General features: G+C 35.0%; 2 protein-coding genes and 1 long non-coding RNA gene across 4 annotated transcripts; all 3 read left to right on the top strand.

The window, feature by feature from the left end:
- The first annotated feature begins 1076 nt into the window (after positions 1-1076).
- On the top strand, positions 1077-6564 carry LOC145321492 (uncharacterized). The gene is made up of 2 exons (XM_080162912.1): positions 1077-1184; positions 5174-6564. Exon 2 carries the CDS (start codon positions 5199-5201, stop codon positions 5991-5993), a length of 795 nt encoding a protein of 264 aa, XP_080019038.1. The 5' UTR covers positions 1077-1184; positions 5174-5198; the 3' UTR covers positions 5994-6564.
- Positions 6565-7815: 1251 nt separating this feature from the next.
- LOC145323476 (uncharacterized) lies at positions 7816-12782 on the top strand. Its single transcript, XM_080165878.1, has 3 exons — positions 7816-7930; positions 10961-11067; positions 11466-12782. The coding sequence occupies exons 1-3, from the start codon at positions 7816-7818 to the stop codon at positions 12780-12782; spliced, it is 1539 nt and encodes a 512-aa protein (XP_080022004.1).
- Positions 12783-14934: 2152 nt separating this feature from the next.
- On the top strand, positions 14935-20659 carry LOC145321493 (uncharacterized). Of its 2 annotated transcripts, none has more exons than XR_013880256.1 (3): positions 14935-15018; positions 19321-19421; positions 19700-20659. It is a non-coding gene; the product is annotated as an uncharacterized LOC145321493 (long non-coding RNA). The 2 variants fall into 2 exon arrangements; XR_013880257.1 differs by lacking the exon at positions 14935-15018 and adding an exon at positions 16559-16623.
- The last annotated feature ends 414 nt before the right edge of the window (positions 20660-21073 follow it).

Raw genomic sequence — 21073 nt, 5'->3', positions numbered from 1 at the left:
TCTAATTAAAAAAGTTTAACCAACTTCAATACATTCTCAATCTCAGAAGTTTAATTAGTTAGGTACCTACGCCCTTTTTGTATATATATGCATACAGCAAATATCATATATATATTATCTGTAGCTGGGTAGTCTGAATTAGTACATTATAACTTTTCTTTTAGGGTAAAATATTGTTAGGGGAGTGTGCCTTCTTTTTAGTTTAGGGAAGTGTGGATGTAGTTGTAAGATGACAACATTCTCTGGTTTCCTCCTCTAACCAATTAAAGATATCTCGACCATTTGGCCATTTAGCCTCAAATATTTTACTGAATAATGACTTTTTGAGAATAGGTACCTAGGTAATATTTTTTTTTGTTTAAATACATGGAGTACAGCTTATCCAATTTTATGTCTTCTTAATCCTATAATAAACAGTAGTAAGGCTTTTTTGTCTGAATCTAAATATCTTGAAAATTAATGTTCAAAATTATTATACTTTTCAGTGAAGCTGTAAAAATCTCAAGGGGTGTAGGCTATTTATCTAATAGTATAAAAAAGTTGCAATTTACATTCACAACCACAGGTTTATCTCTACTTTTCCCAGCCAGCTTCTAAAAGTAGTTTCTATAATTACAATAGTAAATATTCAAATATTGACTTGTTTGAAACATTACAAGTGTTAAGTACTATTAGGGAAATTCTTATGAAAACAAAAGTTTAGCCCAGATGATTGAAAATTGTCTAATTTGGCGAATAAAGGCAAAAAAAATAGGCTGGAAACGGCGATTTTTTGCGGGAGCGGCATTTGATGATTGTAGGCATTAAATTATTATAAAAAAGCAGATCCATACAGATGTGTAGCTATTCAAATGTTATTTATGTTTGACATCTCCTAAAAATAGGAAGCTAATCTTTAATCCAAAGTAGAACACTGTCTGTCCATCTGTCCAGTTAAAAGCTTAAGATCTAATCTATGCCAAAAAATATCCTTGTTATTTTTGATGATCTATCTCTTGTTCATATAATATCTTGGGATATAATTATTCATTTATGGTAAAGATTGTGTTAGTAAATATCTCGTTTAATTTATTTTCAGACTAAATGTAAAATGAATCAAGACTATATATAAAGATTATAAAACTAAAGTCAGTAGAAACATAAAGATAAAGAAAAGACAAGTAAATTGAGTTTAGCAAATCAAAGTAAGTTAGCTTTTTTATATATAAAAAAAAGTTTGAAAACATCCATAAAAGCAATGTATATTAATATATTAATATCAGATTGTTGGACATACAAAAATTTCTTGAACAGATGAAAAAGTTTTAGGGATAAAGTTACATTTTTAGTACTTGATAATGGGGATGCTTTGCTTACAACAATCTACATCGTTGTCCTAGGAATTATCATTAAAAAATCATATGAGTAAAAAATCAACATATTTTGATTTTTTTATGTACAGAAATACTGGTAACAATTATAGAGTTACTATGCTAGTTAAGATATTGATATAAGGAGAAAGTTTTCATAAAATACTATTTCCTACGTGTTGAAGGGCCTTCAGACATAATCTTAAATAAATCTTAAATTAATAAAAATGAAATGTTTTAAAACTGATGATAAATAAGGGGGGGGGGGGAAGTTCTGACACATTTGCGTAAACGGTGATTATTGGCTTTATCTTTGGACTGAGAGGATAGGTTATTAGGGATAAAATCATTCTTATATGCTGAATTTCCCCCAGATTTAAGATTTTTTGGATAGGCCTCCAGGTTCCGGAGCTCCAGGCCTCCAGGTGGTCTCTGGACAGGTAAAAAAATAAAAAAATTCTTATTTGAACAGTTAGAGGTAAGTTAATAAAACAACATAAGCTTCTTTTTATATATTATTTATATATTTGAAGAAAAAATTACAATCGGCCTCCAGGTTCAGGTGCTGCAGGCCTCCAGGTGGCCTATGGACAGGTATAAAATCCAAATTTCTTATTTGAACAGTTAGAGGTAAGTTTATAAAACAACATAAGCTTCTTTTACTATATTATTTACATATTTGAAGAAAAAATTACAATCGGCCTCCAGGTTCAGGTGCTTCAGGCCTCCAGGTGGCCTCTGGACAGGTAAAAAATCAAAATTTCTTGTTTGAACAGTTAAGGTAAGTTTATAAAACAACATAAGCTTCTTAATATATATTATTTACATATTTGAAGAAAAAATTACAATCGGCCTCCAGGTTCAGGTGCTGCAGGCCTCCAGGTGGCCTCTGGACAGGTAAAAAATCAAAATTTCTTGTTTGAACAGTTAAGGTAAGTTTATAAAACAACATAAGCTTCTTTTTATATATTATTCATATATTTGAAGAAAAAATTACATTCGGCCTCCAGGTTTAGGTGCTGCAGGCCTCCAGGTGGCCTCTGGTCATGTATAAAATCCAAATTTCTTATTTGAACAGTTAGAGGTAAGTTTATAAAACAACATAAGCTTCTTTTACTATATTATTTACATATTTGAAGAAAAAATTACATTCGGCCTCCAGGTTCAGGTGCTGCAGGCCTCCAGGTGGCCTCTGGACAGGTAAAAATCAAAATTTCTTGTTTGAACAGTTAAGGTAAGTTTATAAAACAACATAAGCTTCTTAATATATATTATTAATATATTTGAAGAAAAACTTACATTCGGCCTCCAGGTTTAGGTGCTGCAGGCCTCCAGGTGGCCTCTAGACAGGTAAAAAATCAAAATTTCTTATTTAAACAGTTAGAGGTAAGTTTATAAAACAACATAAGCGTATTTTAATATATTATTTATATATTAGAAGAAAAAATTACAATCTGCCTCCAGGTTCAGTTGTTGCAGGCCTACAGGTATAAAATCCAAATTTTCTTATTTGAACAGTTAGAGGTAAGTTTATAAAACAACATAATCTTCTTTTTATATATTATTTATATATTTGAAGAAAAAATTACAATCCGCCTCCAGGTTCAGGTGCTGCAGGCCTCCAGGTGGCCTCTGGACAGGTAAAAAATCAAAATTTCTTATTTGAACAGTTAGAGGTAAGTTTATAAAACAACATAAGCCTCTTCTTATATATTAAAAACTACTTGCCTAGAAGGTGAATCTATTAACGGTGTGTCCATTATTTCAGATCTTGTTAAGTAGTCTAAACTGCCAGTAAATGTTTATATGAAAATTATGTAAAAAAAAATTTGCACCCCATCCTAGATTATCTGAAATTAAACATTTAGGTATTATCCTCTTAGGATTTATTTTTCTCCAATTTAAAATTTTGAGTACAATAGAACCTGGCCGCGGATCTCGGCCTTCTGACCTGCCTAGCCATGGGTACTCAGCTTCTAGCCTATAATCTAACCAAACCTATTTGTAAAAAAGTGCCGCTGCCAGGTTTTATAGTTTAGTCGGGGGATAGCAAAATTTTCAAAATTGAAAAAAAAATTTTAAGAGGATAAGGCCAACATATAATTTCATTAGGTCCTACACATTGAGACTTCAAAGGTTTAAATTGTAGAATTTAATGACATTATCTTTTTTTTATTTTTACCTGTTCAAAGCCCGAAGCTCCTGAGCCTGGAGGCCAATTGTAATTTAAAATTATACTTATTATAATATTATTTTGGAGGCCATTTGTAATATTGTCTTCAAATATATAAATAACATATAAGCTAATTTTTTTTATAAGTTTACCGCCATCTGTTGAAATAAGAAATATTGATATTTTACCTGTCCAGAGTTCACCTGGAGGCCTGCATCATCTAAACCTATAGGCTAATTGTAAATTATTCTTCAAATATCTTTAAAGCATCTAAAAATAAGCTCATTTTGTTTTTTATGTAAACTTTACCTTTAACTGTTCAAATAAGATTTTTTTGATTTTATTAGCTGCCCAGAGACCACTTGGAGGCCTGCAGCACCTGAACCTGGAGACCGATTGTAATTTTTTCTTCTAATATATAAATAATATATTAAAAGAAGCTTATGTTGTTTTATAAACTTACCTCTAACTGTTTACATAAGAAATTTGGATTTTTTACCTGTCCAGAGGCCAACTGGAGGCCTGCAGCACTTGAACCTGGAGGCGGTTGTAAATTTTTCCTCAAATATATAAATAATATATAAAAAGAAGCTTATGTTGTTTTATAAACTTACCTCTAACTGTTCAAATAAGAAATTTTTTTTTTACCTGTCAAGAGGCCACCTGGAGGCCTGCAGCACCTGAACCTGGAGGCCGAATGTAATTTTTTCTTCAAATATGTAAATAATATAGTAAAAGAAGCTTATGTTGTTTTATAAACTTACCTCTAACTGTTCAAATAAGAAATTTGGATTTTATACCTGTCCAGAGGCCACCTGGAGGCCTGCAGCACCTGAACCTGGAGGCCGGATGTAATTTTTTCTTCAAATATATGAATAATATATATAAAGAAGCTAATGTTGTTTTATAAACTTACCTTAACTGTTCAAATAAGAAATTTGGATTTTATACCTGTCCAGAGGCCACCTGGAGGCCTGCAGCACCTAAACCTGGAGGCCGATTGAAATTTTTTCTTTAAATATGTAAATAATATATAAAAAGAAGCTTATGTTGTTTTATAAACTTACCTCTAACTGTTCAAATAAGAAATTTTGATTTTATACCTGTCCAGAGGCCACCTGGAGGCCTGCAGCATCTGAACCTGGAGGCCGAATGTAACTTTTTCTTCAAATATATGAATAATATATATAAAGAAGCTTATGCTGTTTTATAAACTTTCCTCTAACTGTTCAAATAAGAAATTTTGATTTTTTACCTGTCCAGAGGCCACCTGGAGGCCTGCAGCACCTGAACCTGGAGGCCGATTGTAATTTTTTCTTCAAATATATAAATAATATATAAAAAGAAGCTTATGTTGTTTTATAAACTTACCTCTAACTGTTCAAATAAGAATTTTTTTTATTTTTTTACCTGTCCAGAGACCACCTGGAGGCCTGGAGCTCCGGAACCTGGAGGCCTATCCAAAAAATCTTAAATCTGGGGGAAATTCATCATATAAGAATGATTTTATCCCTAATAACCTATCCTCTCAGTCCAAAGATAAAGCCAATGATCACCGTTTACGCAAATGTGTCAGAACTTCCGGGGGGGGCCCTTGGAATTATTATCTTTAAATGTAAACTGGTATTACTATAAATATTGTTTATTCCAGGTGCAAGATCAATTAATAATCCATCATGAACAAGTGTCATATCTGCTGCAAGGAATTCTCTACAAACAGTAGTTTAATAAGACACATGAGAATTCATACAGGAGAGAAGCCATTTAAATGTGATATTTGTGAAAAGACATTTTCAGAAAGTGGTAACTTAACTAAGCATGAAAGAATTCATACAGGAGAGAAGCCATACTCGTGTGATATATGTGAAAAAGCTTTCCGTACAAAGTATTATTTGAATTATCATTTTACTGAGCATGGTGAGCCATTAACTCTACACAAGTGTCATATCTGCTGCAAGGAATTCTCTACAAAGAGTAGTTTAACAAGACACCTGAGAATTCATACAGGAGAGAAGCCATTCAAATGTGATTTTTGTGAAAATGCATTTACACTACAACAACATTTGGTAAGTCATATGAGGATCCATACAGGTGATAAGCCATTCAAATGTAATTTGTGTGAAAAAGCTTTCTCACGATCAAGTTTATTAACTTTACATAAAAGAATCCACACCAGTGAGAAGCCATACTGTTGTGAATTATGTCAGAAATCTTTTTACTCCAGTTCAAACCTGACAACACATAATAAATCCGCTGGACATTTCAAGAATTTAGAATCTACTAAAAATACAGTTCCAACTTCTGCTTTAACCGTTGATTTTGATGAAGCTAATATCAAACTAGAGAAGAAAGAAGAAGAAACTCTTGATGAGGATCCTATATCTATAAAGATAGAGGCTGAGAGTGTGGAAGTAATTATAAAAGAGGAAATAAAGGAGGAAGAAGGAATCGAGAGTGAAGAATCTGATTAAGTAGGTAAACATAAAAATGTTTGATAAATGAATGAACCTTGTTTGCGAATTTGTTGTAAATGTCTGTTAGCAAGTGCTTTGTTTTATATTTATGATTTTTATTTAAGATTTGATGTAATGTGTAAATGATATTACTTCTCTAAAATCAATTCTAAAGAAAAAAATCATAATTCTTTGAAAAAATATTATTCGTAAAAATGTGTAAATAGGTAGTATCTTATATATTTTGTTTGCTTTATTGTTTAAACATAAATATGTGTCGTCCTAACCCTTCAGGAGTATAGTGTATATACCCAATTAACCCTAACCTAAGTTTGAGGAATACTAATTGATATAATATTGTAATTTTTTTTGATATTTCCACTAAATCGTGTAGATGTTGTTTCTGTCTATACAATTTTTCTGTACTTCTCTTGAATGCAAAAATGTGTATACCTTCTTTAATTCAATCAGATCTACTTATAAAATAATAATTTTGTCTACTTTCAGACAAAAAATAAAATGACATAATATTTGAAACTGAAGTCAACATAAAAAGAAACAAACCACGCACAGTCTCAGTTCACAAAATTAAAGTAAGTTAGTTTTTAACAAGTACAAGAATAAATATGTCCATAACAATGAATAAAATAGCACAGCATATTTTGATTACTTTTACTTACATATTAATGGACTTTGACACACCCAACATATAGGGTAGCTATATTAAAAGCTATATTAAATAAGATATGGATGCAAGAAGATAGTTTTCATAGAGTACATCTGGTGTACTTTTACCTAGATAGTGATGACCAAACCCTACATATAGAGTAGCTATACTTAATAAGATATGGATGTAAGGATAGAGTTTTCATAGAGCAAATATGAAATACTTTTACCAACATATTGTCAGCTGCACGAACACATCTTAATTATATACTAGCTGCACAAATTATATACTAGCTGTTTTTACAAAAGTCAGTATTTAAAAGGATTATTAAAAAATATGAAGGCTTGAAATTATTATTTTCAATTACACACAGGTATTACATTCAATATTATTTATTCTAGGCGCAAGAACAATTAATAATCCATCATGAACAAGTGTCATATCTGCTGCAAGAAATTCTCTAGAAAGGACTGTTTAACAGTACATATGAGAATTCATACAGGAGAGAAGCCATTTAAATGTGATATTTGTGAAAAGGCATTTTCAGAAAAAGGTAATTTATTAAGACACAAAAGGATCCATACAGGAGAAAAGCCATTCAAATGTAATACATGTGATAAGCCTTTCTCACGTCAAAGTCATTTAACTGACCATAAGAGGATCCATACAGGAGAGAAGCCATACTCTTGTGATACATGTGAAAAAGCTTTCCGGTCAAATGGTGAGTTAACTTCCCATAAGAGGATTCATACAGGAGAGAAGCCATACTCGTGTGATACATGTGACAAAGCTTTCCGTACAAAGTATGAGTTTAATTATCATTTTACTGAGCATGAGAAGCCATACTCTAGTAAATTAACTCTACACAAGTGTCATATCTGCAGCAAGGAATTTTCTATGAAGAGTAGTTTAATAAGTCATATGAGAAATCATACAGAAGATAAGCCATACTCTTGTGATACATGTGAAAAAGCTTTCCTATATCAATGGGAATTAAATAACCATAAAAGGATCCATACAGGAGAGACGCCATACGCTTGTGATACATGTGACAGGGCTTTCTCTCATATAGGTAATTTAACTATGCATAAGAGGATCCATAAATCCAGTTGGAATTTTGTCACACCTTCTGCTTCTACCAGTTTTGTTGATTGTGGTGAAGCTAATATAAAGATGGAAATAAAAGATGAAGAAACTCTTGATGAGGATCCTATATCTATAAAGATTGAGGCTGAGAGTGTGGAAGTAATTATAAAAGAGGAAATAAAGGAGGAAGAAGGAATTGAGAGTGAAGAATTCGTTTAAGTAGATAGAAATAAAAATGTTTGATGAATGCATGACCCTAAATAGCGAATTTGTTGTAAATGTCTTTTTAAAAGTGCTTAATTATGTTTATTTATGTTTGTATTTTAGATTTAATAATATGTGTAAATAATATTACTTTTCCAAAAATAATTTTTAAAGAAAAAAATGTGTAAATAGTTAGTATCTTATATATTTTGTTTGCTTTATTGATTAAACATAAACATGTGTCGTCCTAAGATTTGATGTAATGTGTAAATGATATTACTTCTCCAAAAATTATTTTAAAGAAAAAAATCATAAATCTTTGAAAAAAATGTTATTTGTAAAAATGTGTAAATAAGTACCTAGTATCTTATATACTTTGTTTGTTTTATTGATTAAACATAAATCTGCGTTGCCCTAACCCTGTAGGGCTACCTTGTACCCAATTGTATATACATACCCAATTTACCCTAACCTAAAATTGAATACTAATTGATATAATATTGTAAATATTAATTGCACTTCCACTAAATCATTTAGTTACCGTTTCTGTTTATACATTTTTCTATCCTAATGAGCAAGGTATTTCGGATCATGGAAAGAAAACAAAGTCATTCCTAATTAGGACAGAAGTCACTGGAAATTGGTCTAAGGAAGGCTACTTATGTCCTTCATCTAACAAAATCTAACTTAAGGGAGGTGACTTATGTCCTTTGTCTGACAAATTCTTACATTAGGAAGGCTGCTTATGTCCTTCAAGTTGCAAAACTTAGCTTTTCTGTCCTTCACATAGCAAAACCTCACAAAACATAGCATTTCTGTCATTCACATAGCAAATTCTTGCAAAACATAGCAAATTCTTGCAAAACATAGCATTTACGTCCTTCACATAGCAAATTCTTGCAAAACATAGCAAATTCTTGCAAAACATAGCATTTATGTCCTTCACATAGCAAATTCTTGCAAAACATAGCAAATTCTTGCAAAACATAGCAAATTCTTGCAAAACATAGCAAATTCTTGCAAAACATAGCAAATTCTTGCAAAACATAGCATTTATGTCCTTCACATAGCAAATTCTTGCAAAACATAGCAAATTCTTTCAAAAAATAGCATTTCTGTCCTTCACATAGCAAATTCTTGCAAAACATAGCAAATTCTTGGAAAACTTAGCATTTCTGTCCTTAACATAGCATTTTGGTCCTTCACATAGCAAAATCTCACAAAACATAGGTTTTTCTGACCTTTTTCTACCAGGAGATCAGAACTAAATCAGAACACACATAACAAGAGTTTTTACATAATACATTAAGATTATCAATTATGCATTTAACTCTGCATAAATTATGATAATTCATTATTATTACCCCTCCCCCCCCCCCTATTTAAAATTTACCCCTGCATAAATTATGATAATTTATGCTGAGTTAAATGTACTGTTTGAACTTCTATCTAACAGGATATGAGAACTTAATCAGAACACACATAACAAGAGTGACACAAAAGAGGCCAGCTATGGTTCCATGTAGGAAAAGTGGCATTGCATTCTAGGGCCTAAAAGGCGTCATAGCTGGCCCCTTTTCAGTCCATCATATGACATGGGAAGGAGGTTGAGGAGCATTTTATGCAGTCTAAATTCCCAAGAATGCAATGCCACTTTTCCTTCATGGCACCACCTCCCATGTCATATGATGGACACAAAAGAGGCCAGCTATGACGCCTTTTAGGAAAAGTGGCATAGCATAGTGGAATTTAGGCTGCATAAAATGCTCCTCAACCTCCTTCCCAAGTCATATGATGGACTGAAAGGGGCCAATTGAATAATTGTTAATCTGAATGTACTATGTAAACACTCTTGTTATGTGTGTTCTGATTAAGTTCTCATATCCTGTTAGATAGAAGTTCAAACAGTACATTTAACTCAGCATAAATTATCATAATTTATGCAGGGGTAAATTTTAAATAGGGGGGGGGAGGGGTAATAATAATGAATTATCATAATTTATGCAGAGTTAAATGCATAATTGATAATCTTAATGTATTATGTAAAAACTCTTGTTATGTGTGTTCTGATTTAGTTCTGATCTCCTGGTATGAAAAGGTCAGAAAAACCTATGTTTTGTGAGATTTTGCTATGTGAAGGACCAAAATGCTATGTTAAGGACAGAAATGCTAAGTTTTCCAAGAATTTGCTATGTTTTGCAAGAATTTGCTATGTGAAGGACAGAAATGCTATGTTTTGCAAGAATTTGCTATGTTTTGCAAGAATTTGCTATTTTTTGCAAGAATTTGTTATGTTTTGCAAGGATTTGCTATGTTTTGCAAGAATTTGCTATGTTTTGCAAGAATTTACTATGTGAAGGACATAAATGCTATGTTTTGCAAGAATTTGCTATGTTTTGCAAGAATTTGCTATGTGAAGGACATAAATGCTATGTTTTGCAAGAATTTGCTATGTTTTGCAAGAATTTGCTATGTGAAGGACATAAATGCTATGTTTTGCAAGAATTTGCTGTGTTTTGCAAGAATTTGCTATGTGAAGGACATAAATGCTATGTTTTGCAAGAATTTGCTATGTTTTGCAAGAATTTGCTATGTTTTGCAAGAATTTGCTATGTGAAGGACATAAATGCTATGTTTTGCAAGAATTTGCTATGTAAAGGACAGATAAACTATTTTATGCAAGATTTTGCTATGTGAAGGACCAAAAAGCTAGGTTTTGTGTGGTGAAGGGAGGCTACTTATGTCCTTCGTCTTGCAAAATCTTTGTTAAGGGAGACAAGTTATGCCCTTCATCTAACAAATTCTCACATAAGGGAATCTACTTATGTCCTTCCTAGGAAGGTGACTTCTGTCCTAATTAAGGAATGACTTTGTTTTCTTTCCATGATCCGGTATTTCTACCATTTCTAATTTTTATTATTTCTTATTTTCAATTAGTTCTTATAATTAAAATTGTGTTACTTGTAAAATTATTATTATATTTATTTTCAGACTGAGGATGCAAAATTATTATTATATTTATTTTCAGACCGAGGATGCAAGCTTTTCCGGAGTGGTCCTATCCGGGGAGATGGAGAAGAAGTCCCCGGGCAAACCTGCATCAAACACACCTGCTTGACCATTCACCCTGTCCGGGTTTCCACCAAGGGGCCGGCCTAATAGGCTTTTAAGTCAGCCCCTGTCAGCTCTGGAGGCCTTGGAGGCCTTTCAACTCCAACCCTCCAACATCCCTCCCCCTCCTCCTCTCATCCTCTCTGGCGACATCCACCCAAATCCTGGCCCTAAATACCCCTGTTCTACCTGCTCCCGCAATATTACCCGCTCCTCTGGTGCCTTCCTCTGCAACTCCTGCCAACTTTGGGTTCATCCTAAATGTTCCCTCCTTCCATCCAAATCCGATTACAACTCCAACTGGTCCTGCCCACCCTGCACTTCTGCCTCAACAACTCCCTTTTCACCTATCTCCCCCCAACCACCAACACCCCCATCCAAACCCCGCGGTCCTAAATTCCCATGTACAGTCTGTTCCTTAGGTGTTACAAAATCCACTGGCTCCTTCCAATGTAACTCCTGCCTCCAATGGATCCACCCCAAATGCTCCCTCCTCCCATCTGCCACCCACTACTCCCCTTTCTGGTTCTGCCCTTCCTGTTCCCCCCCCAACCTCACCCCCTCCCTCTCCTAACTTATCACCCCCTACACCCCTCCCATCACCTAGCTCCCCGTCTCCCCCACCTTCCCCTTCAGCTCCTCCTTCACCCCCGCCCCCTCCTCCACCCACCCCTGCCCCCCGAAAACCTCCTGGTAAACCTTTTGTCCTTCAATTCAATTGTAATGGCCTCCTTACCACCCAAGATGAACTCCACAACCTTATTTCTACCCATAACATCCCTATCACCTGCCTCCAAGAAACCAAACTCTCCAGCAAATCCAATCCCAAACCCCTCCCTGGCTATAACTTTCTCAGGAAGGATCGTCAAGACCGACCTGGTGGAGGAATAGCCTTCCTCATTGCCGATGACATCCCCTTCACCCACCTTGACCTCAATCACCTTTCCAATGGCCCCCTAGAGATTGATGGCATCCAAATTTCCCGCAATGGCTCTCCTACACAAATCATCAACCTTTACCTTCCTCCACATTCCTCCTGTCCCCCCCAATACACCCCTGACTTTAACCTCCTCTTTGACAACCCAAATGACCTTATCCTAGTCGGTGATTTCAATGCCCACAACCCTGCCTGGAACTCCATAACCCTTGACCAATCTGCCATGAATCGTGAAGAGGCTCTGCTGGAAGCTCTCAATGAGAGCAGCCTCTGCCTCCTCAACGAGGACTCCCCCACCCGCCTCCCCCCCAACGGCCAACCTACCTCCCCCGACCTCTCCCTATGCTCTGCCCACCTTGCACTTGACTTCTCCTGGCACACCCTCACCACCCTCCGTTCTGACCACCTCCCCATCCTCCTCTCCCTCCCTGAAATCAACAGAAACCCCCGCCCTGTCAAAACCTTCCACAACTTCCGTAAAGCAGACTGGGACACCTTCACCCTTGAAACTGAAACCCTCTTTGAAGATCTTCCTGATCCTTCCTCCTGCTCCCAAGGTGAAGCCACTTTCCGCCAAATCCTCCAAACTGCCTCCAAACACACAGTCCCCGCTGGCTTCATCAAAAACTCCAATCCCTCCCTCCCCCAGTCTGCTAAGCCCCTTATCCAGCAAAGAGACTCCTTAAGAGAAACTAACCCCCATGATCCTCAAATCCAAATCCTCAATGAACAAATTTCCTCAATAGTTAACCAACACTCCAACAAAAAAATGGCAAGAAACCCTTTCCAAATCCGACCATAGAACCAACCCTTCCAAATTCTGGTCCCTCCTCAAATCCCTTTCTGGCAAAAATAATTCCCCTCCCTCCAACCAACCCATTTCCTTCAACAACAAAGTTCACACCTCCCATGCCCACATTGCTGAATCCTTTACCAAACAATTCACCTCTGTCTCCCGCCACACCTCCAACCCTTTCTCCAGAAAAATTATCCGCAAAATTAGACACCGCCACCGCCTCAACAGAGATTTCCAACCTTTCACCCCTGCCCTCGTCCTCGAAGCCATTAAAAATTCCTCAAACTCATCTTCACTTGGTCCTGATCACCTCAACATCCTCCACCTCAAACACCTTGGTCCAAATGGCATCTCCTACCTTACCAAACTCTTCAACCTCTCCATTTCCGCTGCTAATATCCCTGCCATTTGGAAGCTCTCCAAAATTATTGCCCTCCTCAAACCTGGTAAACCCCCTGACCTTTCCACCTCCTACCGCCCAATCTCCCTCCTCTGTCCTGCAGCTAAAGTCCTTGAACGCCTCCTTCTCCCATACCTTAAACAATCCCTCTCCACCCACCCCTCTCAACATGGCTTCAAACCCCTCCACTCCACCACATCCTCACTCCTTAATCTTTCCACCTCCATTGCTAACGGTTTCAACCAAAACCTCCCCCCCAGCCGCACAACCGTAGCATCCATTGACCTTTCCAAAGCCTTTGATTGCATCCCAATCCACCTCCTTCTCCAAAAAATCTCCTCCTCAAACCTCCATCCAAACATCATCAGATGGCTATCCTGCTACCTGCGTGGCAGGATGGCCTTCTGCTCCTACCAAAACACCAACTCCTCCCCCAGAATTGTCCACACTGGTGTCCCCCAAGGCTCTGTTATTTCCCCCGTCCTTTTCAACTTCTACATAGCAGATGCCCCCCACAACCCCCCAGCCACCACCTCCTCCTATGCCGACGACCTCAACTCCTTCCACTCATCTCCTGACATCCCCCAGTCAGTTGAATCCATCAACTCCCACCTCTCCTTAATCGCTGACTGGGCCTCCACCAATGGCCTCTCCATCGCCCCCAACAAATCCACTGTCACCCTTTTCACTCCTGACCGTAAACACCAATCCAACCTCCATCCTCAAGTCCAAATTAACGGCTCCACACTCCCCCTTGAGAAAACCCCTAAAATCCTTGGAGTTACCTTTGACACCTTTTTCAATTTCAGTTCCCATGTCTCCACCATTTCCTCTAAAATTTCCTCCCGCCTCAGAATCCTTAAATGTCTGGCTGGCACCAAATGGGGCCACCAGAAGGAGACCCTCCTCACCACCTACAACACCCTCCTCCGCCCCATCACCACCTATGCCTGTCCTGTCTGGTTTCCTAACACCTCCAAAAACAACATTGATAAACTCCAAGTCCTCCAAAACCAAGCCCTCCGCATCTGTACTGGTTCCACCAAAAAATCCCCCATTAGCCACCTCCACCAAGAAACTAAAATCCTACCAGTACGGAACCACCTTTCCCTTTTATGCTCCCAGTACCTGGCCTCCTCCCTCCGCCCTTCCCACCCATCCTTCCCCAATGTCACAACCCCTCCTGGTCCTAGATCCAAGAAATCCACCCTCCAATCCATGTTCCTACCGACCCTCCAACCTTTTCTCACCCCTGAGAACACTCTCCTCCCTGCAAATTACAAATCCACCATCTCCCGACTCCACACCTCTGCAGTTACCCAAGCAATCAATTCCTATCCCCCTAATCCTGTCCTTAACCACGCCCCTCCCAACATCAACCCCTCTGAGATCCAACTTCCTAGGCACTACAGAACCATCCTCTCCCAATTGAGATCCAATTATTGTCCTAAGCTCCAAAGTTACCTGCATTCCATCAACGCTTCTCTTTCACCCAACTGCCCATCCTGCCCCAACAATCCCACCCCTGAAACTGTCCAACACCTCTTTTCCTGCCCTAATAACCCCACCAACCTTAATCCCATTGACCTCTGGCATAATCCCGCCCTTGTAGCTGCCTTCCTATCATCACACCCAAGTTTCACCAGCCTCCCTCCTCTTCAACGCCCCCCTCCAGAGCCCCCCCCATAAGCCTCCCCTCCCCCACCTACTGATGACGACCCTGGACACGAAAATGGACTATGAGCAGCCAATACAACAACAACAGACTGTATAAAAAATGAATTGAGACTCAATGATTATAAATAGAAAGAACAAACGAATTATTTGAGTTTACAAAGTAAAGTAAGTCAGCTTATATATAATACAAATATTATGTAGCAGAATCTTTAAAATCTTAATATTTAAGATAAAGTATATATCTGTCTGTCATAAAAGTGAATTAGTTTGCTGTAACAAAAATATCATTAAAAAACAGTTGGGGTTTGGGATGATGTTTTCTATAGTATGTATTTAAAATTAAAGCTAAAGATAGCAATTAAATAAAACATCAGAAGTAGATTGGGTAATAAGACAAGTACTTAGTACATGTAAGTGGATAGAAGAGAAAGTGGGATAATAATTAGATGTAAGAGGAGAGTTTTCAGAGAGTACATCTGGAATACTTTTACCTACATAGTGACGGACACACCCTACATATAGAGTAACTAATAAAAATGATGTTGCTTTAATTTTTTATTTTCAACTCTACACAAGTATTACATTAAATATTATTTATTCCAGGTGCAAGAACAACTAAGAATCCATCATGAACAAGTGTCATATCTGCTGCAAGGAATTTTCTATAAAGAGAGACTTAACAAGACATATGAGAATTCATACAGGAGAGAAGCCATTTAAATGCGATTCCTGTGAAAAGGCTTTCTCACAACAAAGTGCATTACATATACATACGCGGATTCATACAGGAGAGAAGCCTTACTCTTGTGGAACATGTAAAAAGACTTTCAAGCAACAAAGTGAATTAACTACACACAAAAGGATCCATACAGGAGAGAAACCATTCAAATGTGATTTATGTGATAAGGCTTTCTTACAACAAATCCATTTAACTCATCATCAGAGGATCCATACAGGGGAGAAGCCATACTCTTGTGTTACATGTGGAAATACTTTCTCACGTCAAAGTGCATTATATATACATAAGCGGATTCATACAGGTGAGAAGCTATACTCTTGTGAATTATGCCAGAAATATTTTTACTCTAGTTCAACCTTGAGAAATCATACAATTTCAGCTGAACATCTCAAGAAAATAGAATATACAAAGAATACAGTTCCACCTTCTACCAGTTTTGTTGATTGTGGTGAAGCTGATGTTAAACTAGAAATAAAAGTAGAAGAAACTTTTGATGAAGAAGATCCTCTCTCTATCAACATGGAGGCTGAGAATGTTGCAGAAACTATAAAACAGGAAATAGAAGAAGAAGAAATCAAGCATAAAGATTATATTAATATCGTAGAACATAAAATTTAAATATTATGGAATACCAAATTTTGTAAATATTGTATTATTTTTAATAAAAAAAAGGGGGGGGGCAGTTTTGCCACTTTTGCTTAACCCATACTTTTTTAAGCTTGATATTAACGTTACACTATATTTTAGGTTATTTAAAATAAATTACTTTTATGTTATATTGTCTAACATTATAACCTTTCCTAAAATCTCGGAGTAAGTGAAAGTGGCAAAACTCCACTCCCCCTCCCGAACATTACTTTATCTTTATGAAATCTGTATATATTATTTTTCTACTTTTGCTGCTTAATTAAGATTATTTATTTAAAATAATTTTTTTTCTATTTTGCAAATGAAAACTTTTTTTTCAGATAATGGATAACAATGAAATGAAAGTAGAATTCTTGCAGCCTTTATTTGAATAAAGAGCTAAGGTAAATGTGATTACTTTCATTAATTGTGCCAGAATTATTTTTCAAAATTTCTCGCAGAATCAGACAATTTGGAAGCATTTGAGATAATTTTTTTCTAGATATTCCCTTGCCAATTAACCCCTATGAGACAAGCTTGATGTTGATTTTATTAGCGGTGAGCTACTCACTTCAATTTAAGATATTTGAACAAAATATATTTTTTTCAGAGCAGCTATCTTTATAAGCAACAGTGCTTCTCTCTTAGTAGGCAATGAGTCCATACAGGGGTTAGTTAGAATAGATTAGGTTCAGAAGTAAGTAAGGGTTTGACATGTACTAGGATAATTTTGTCCATAACATTAAATAAAACAGCACACCATATCTGGAATACTTTTACTTATTTATTGATGGACTCACCCAAAAGAATTTAAAGATCGTATACTCATTACGTCAAATGCGTCATATACTTGACTCGCAACATCTTAAATTGCTCTATTTTGCCTACATAAAGTCTGTTCTCAACTATTGTTTAATTGTATTCACTGCTGTTCCAAACACCTTATTGGAGCCAATCTTAAAGCTCCAAAAGGAGTGCTGCCGCTTAATAGCAAAAAAACCACGCCGTTTTCCATCAAATATTTTATTTAAACAATTGGAAATTTTACCAATCAGGAAACAAATGGAATACGAAGTGTTTTTATTTATGTACAAATATAAAAACAATATGCAGCCTAGAGTATTTGATGGTGTCTGGAACACACGTGATACAATTCACGATTATGAAACCAGATTTAGAAATAATTTCATAGTAGATCAAGCCAATAGAAATTTTATATTCAATTCACCATTACATTTTTTCCCAAGACTTTGGAACACATTACCTGAAAATTTAAAAACAATACCTACATTCCTGGAATTCAAACGGAAAGCTTTTTACTTTGTATTAAACTCAATATAATGGTTTCATTCTTTATTTTTCAGTATTAATTTTCTTATCTTTTATCCTTATTTTTTTAACTTATCAATAGTTTATTTTTACACTTTATGCAGGCAACAATATATCATAACATCATACTCATACTCATAATCACCAGAGCAATTTAAGTTGGATTCAAGTATTCTTTTTTGATTTTTTGGAATCTTTATCCCTATCATATTTAAAATGAGTATACGGTTAAAAGGTTCTTTTGTACATTTCTCAAATATTTCACGCATCGGTTTGACATACTTAATTATAGCATCAGATCATTCTGTCCTAAATTTCAACCAAAATTTTGATGCCTTCAAGCAATGTTTTTTCTCTTTCCTTCTTTTCATTCATTGGGGTTGTACATGGTCGTCTCAGGGACTAAGGGATTCATTGGAAATTTAGCAAGGGTTGAAACTTAGTTCGAGGACGTCGGAGTTTTTTGTGAACGGCCGGGAAACGTTAAATACAAATGACCAATTAATATCAAAATAGCTACCTAGGACTTAATACACATAGAAATTCTTCTTTAATCTTAACTTTTCAAATTCAAATTTAATTTCGATTCATTTCTCAACTTAATTTTATTTTATTTTTTTAATTAATTTATCTAATTTATTTTAGACTACCTTGTCCCGGTCTGTACAACCAGGAGCTCCTGGAAGGCGTACATTGTGTCCTTCGAGTCCGACCTAAATACCTACATCCCCGTCGTCGAGTTGTCGTTCAAAATAGAGTTCTTACTAGATGTTAACCCCTGCAATTAAATTCATTCAACAAATTTTTTACATTACAGTTTTTTATAAATTTTTAGCAACTTCTTTCTAATATTCTCTTTTCAACATTTTTATTCTTCAACATGTTTTTTCATAACAATATTTAAATTTAAAATTAGCAATTTACAATTTTTTCTTTTTTTCAACTTACTAAAATTACTTTTGCGGGGGAGCGCATCTAGAAACCTGCTGAGATTCTCACAAATTTATTAAATTTTATTAAATTTATTTAATTCCAATCAAATTCCTATTTTTAATCAAAATTCCTTCTTTTTTCGTAGTTTTTTTTAGTTTTTTCCTTCTAAATTTTCTTTGTTTTCAATTTTTACTATAATGGTCACACGAAATGTCTATATGTCATGATTAGGTTGGTTCATATTTACATGTTGGGCACAGGATCCATCTATCTGTCTAATCGCTAGCCGGTCAACTCGTTGACCGGTCACGTACTAACATTGCTGTACAGGTTGATGTATGAAGGTTGTGGAGAAGGGGTTGCAGGCAAAGCTGATGTGAAGGCGAGCTCGCAGATGGTAAAGCGGTGGAACCACGAGCGGATAACTTTCTGATCCGCATTTATATGGCGGTCACCGGCCGGCGAAAGTGGTACCGACACCAACCACAGTCCAGCCCGAAGTAGGCTCAGCCGCACCTGGCCCGCCAAGAGAAATCACCTAGTTTATCAAATTCCGCAATTATGTTTACCAGTAACAATAAAAACATATAATTATTATCGTTATATTATGAAATATTAACATGTAATTTCAATATAATAATTAATTGTCTATGTGATTTACTCATAACAGGATTGAAGAGTTATTGAATAAAAGTTCTTATTATTATTATTATTATTATATAGAGAAGCTATACTAGTTTTCATAGTGACAGACGTACAAGAAATCATGATTATAAAGTAACTAAAATTATTATTTTTCATTCAACACAAGTATTACATTAAATATTATTTTTTTTCAGGTGCAAGAACAATTAAGAATCCATCATGAACAAGTGTCATATCTGCAGCAAGGAATTCTCTAGAAAGAGTGTTCTGATAAGACATGTAAAAATTCATACAGGTGAAAAAGCATTCAAATGTGATACATGTGATAATGTGATAAGGCTGTCCGAACAAGTTATGAGTTAACTGTCCATAATAATTTGGATTATTTATTATGATATATGTAAATGGTAGTATTCTGATTTCATTACATTAAGGAGATTAATTTTGCCTGTTCTAATCCGTACTTTACAAAAATGTTCAATTCTAAAAAAGTTATAATCCTAATCAATCAAATTTGATTTTAGTTCTTTGTAATAGAGAAAATCAATTTTTCTGAAATTTTTTTTATTTCAGGTTCAAGAACAAAAAAATCCACAATGGACAAGTGTGGTCTTTGCAAGAAGAAAATCTCTATCAAGGGGAACTCGACATTACATATGAGAACTTTTGAAGGAGAAAAACTGTTCATTTGTGATTTATGTGAAAAGACTTTCTCACAGATAGATCACTTGAAAATTCCAAACACAGATGAGAAAATATTCAAATGTGGAATATGTAAAAAAAACTTTCCTTACAAATTGTGAGATGACTCTCCATAATTCGATCCATACAGGAGTAAAGCCATATTCTTGTGATACATGCGAAAAGTCTTTCAAATATAAAAGTAATTTAAATAACCATAAGAGGATCCATACAGGAGATTACTCTTGTGATACATGTGAAAAAGTGTTCCGTACAACAAGAGAGTTAACTGTCCATGAGAGGTTCCATACAGGAGAGAAACCATACTCTTGTGAATTATGCAAAAAATCTTTTAACTCATGTTCAAACCTGACAACACATAATAAATCCGCTGGACATATCAAGAAGTTAGAATCTACTAAGAATATAGTTCCACCTTCTACTTCTACCAGTTTTATTGATTGTGGTGAAGCTGATTTAAAACTTGAGATAAAAGAAGAAATTCTTAATGAAGATCTTATGTGTAAAAGAGGAAATAAAGGAGGAAGAAGGAATTGAGAGTGAAGAATTTGTTTAAGTAGATAAACATAAGTAGATAACAATAATAAATGAATAAAATTAGATTGCGAATTTGTTATAAACATCTTTTAACAAGAGCTGTATTATATTTAAGATTTGATGTATTTCGTAAACAATATTGCTTCTCAAAAATCAATTTGAAAGAAAAAATCATAATACTTAGAAAAAATGTTATTTATAATTATATCCATTTTAAATAGGTAATTTTGTATATATTTTGTTTCCCAATTTACCCTAACCTATGTAAGAAGAAAACTAATTGATAAATTTTTTTTCAACTAATTCATTAGATACTGATCTGTTTATATATTTTTTCTGTCCTTCTCTTGAATGCCAAATTACCTATCTAATTTTTGTTAACCAATATATATAATTATATTTATCATTTTCTTATATTTAATTAGTTCTCATAATTCAAATTGTTTAACTTGTAAAATAATAATTTATTTTTATTTTCAGACAGAATATAAAATGAAATAAGACTTATGATTATAAAGCTGAGGTCAATAGAAAAGAAGACGTTTTTATGGAACAATTTATAGAGTAAATGTCTGTCTGTCCATATAAAAAGAATTCCCTTACAACTGAAATGATTCAGTTCTCTTTTGAAGGAATCTTTATAAAAGACTAAGTATGTTTTTTTTTGTTAGAGTGTAGTACAAACCTATAATGGGAAAAGGCCACTGG

Source organism: Acartia tonsa, chromosome 6, assembly GCF_053477335.1.
Source record: "Acartia tonsa isolate MP-2025a chromosome 6, ASM5347733v1, whole genome shotgun sequence".
Taxonomy (NCBI): Eukaryota; Metazoa; Arthropoda; class Copepoda; order Calanoida; family Acartiidae; genus Acartia; species Acartia tonsa.
The sequence above is the reverse complement of the archived record's forward strand: the minus strand, read 5'-3'. Positions and strand labels throughout refer to the sequence as shown.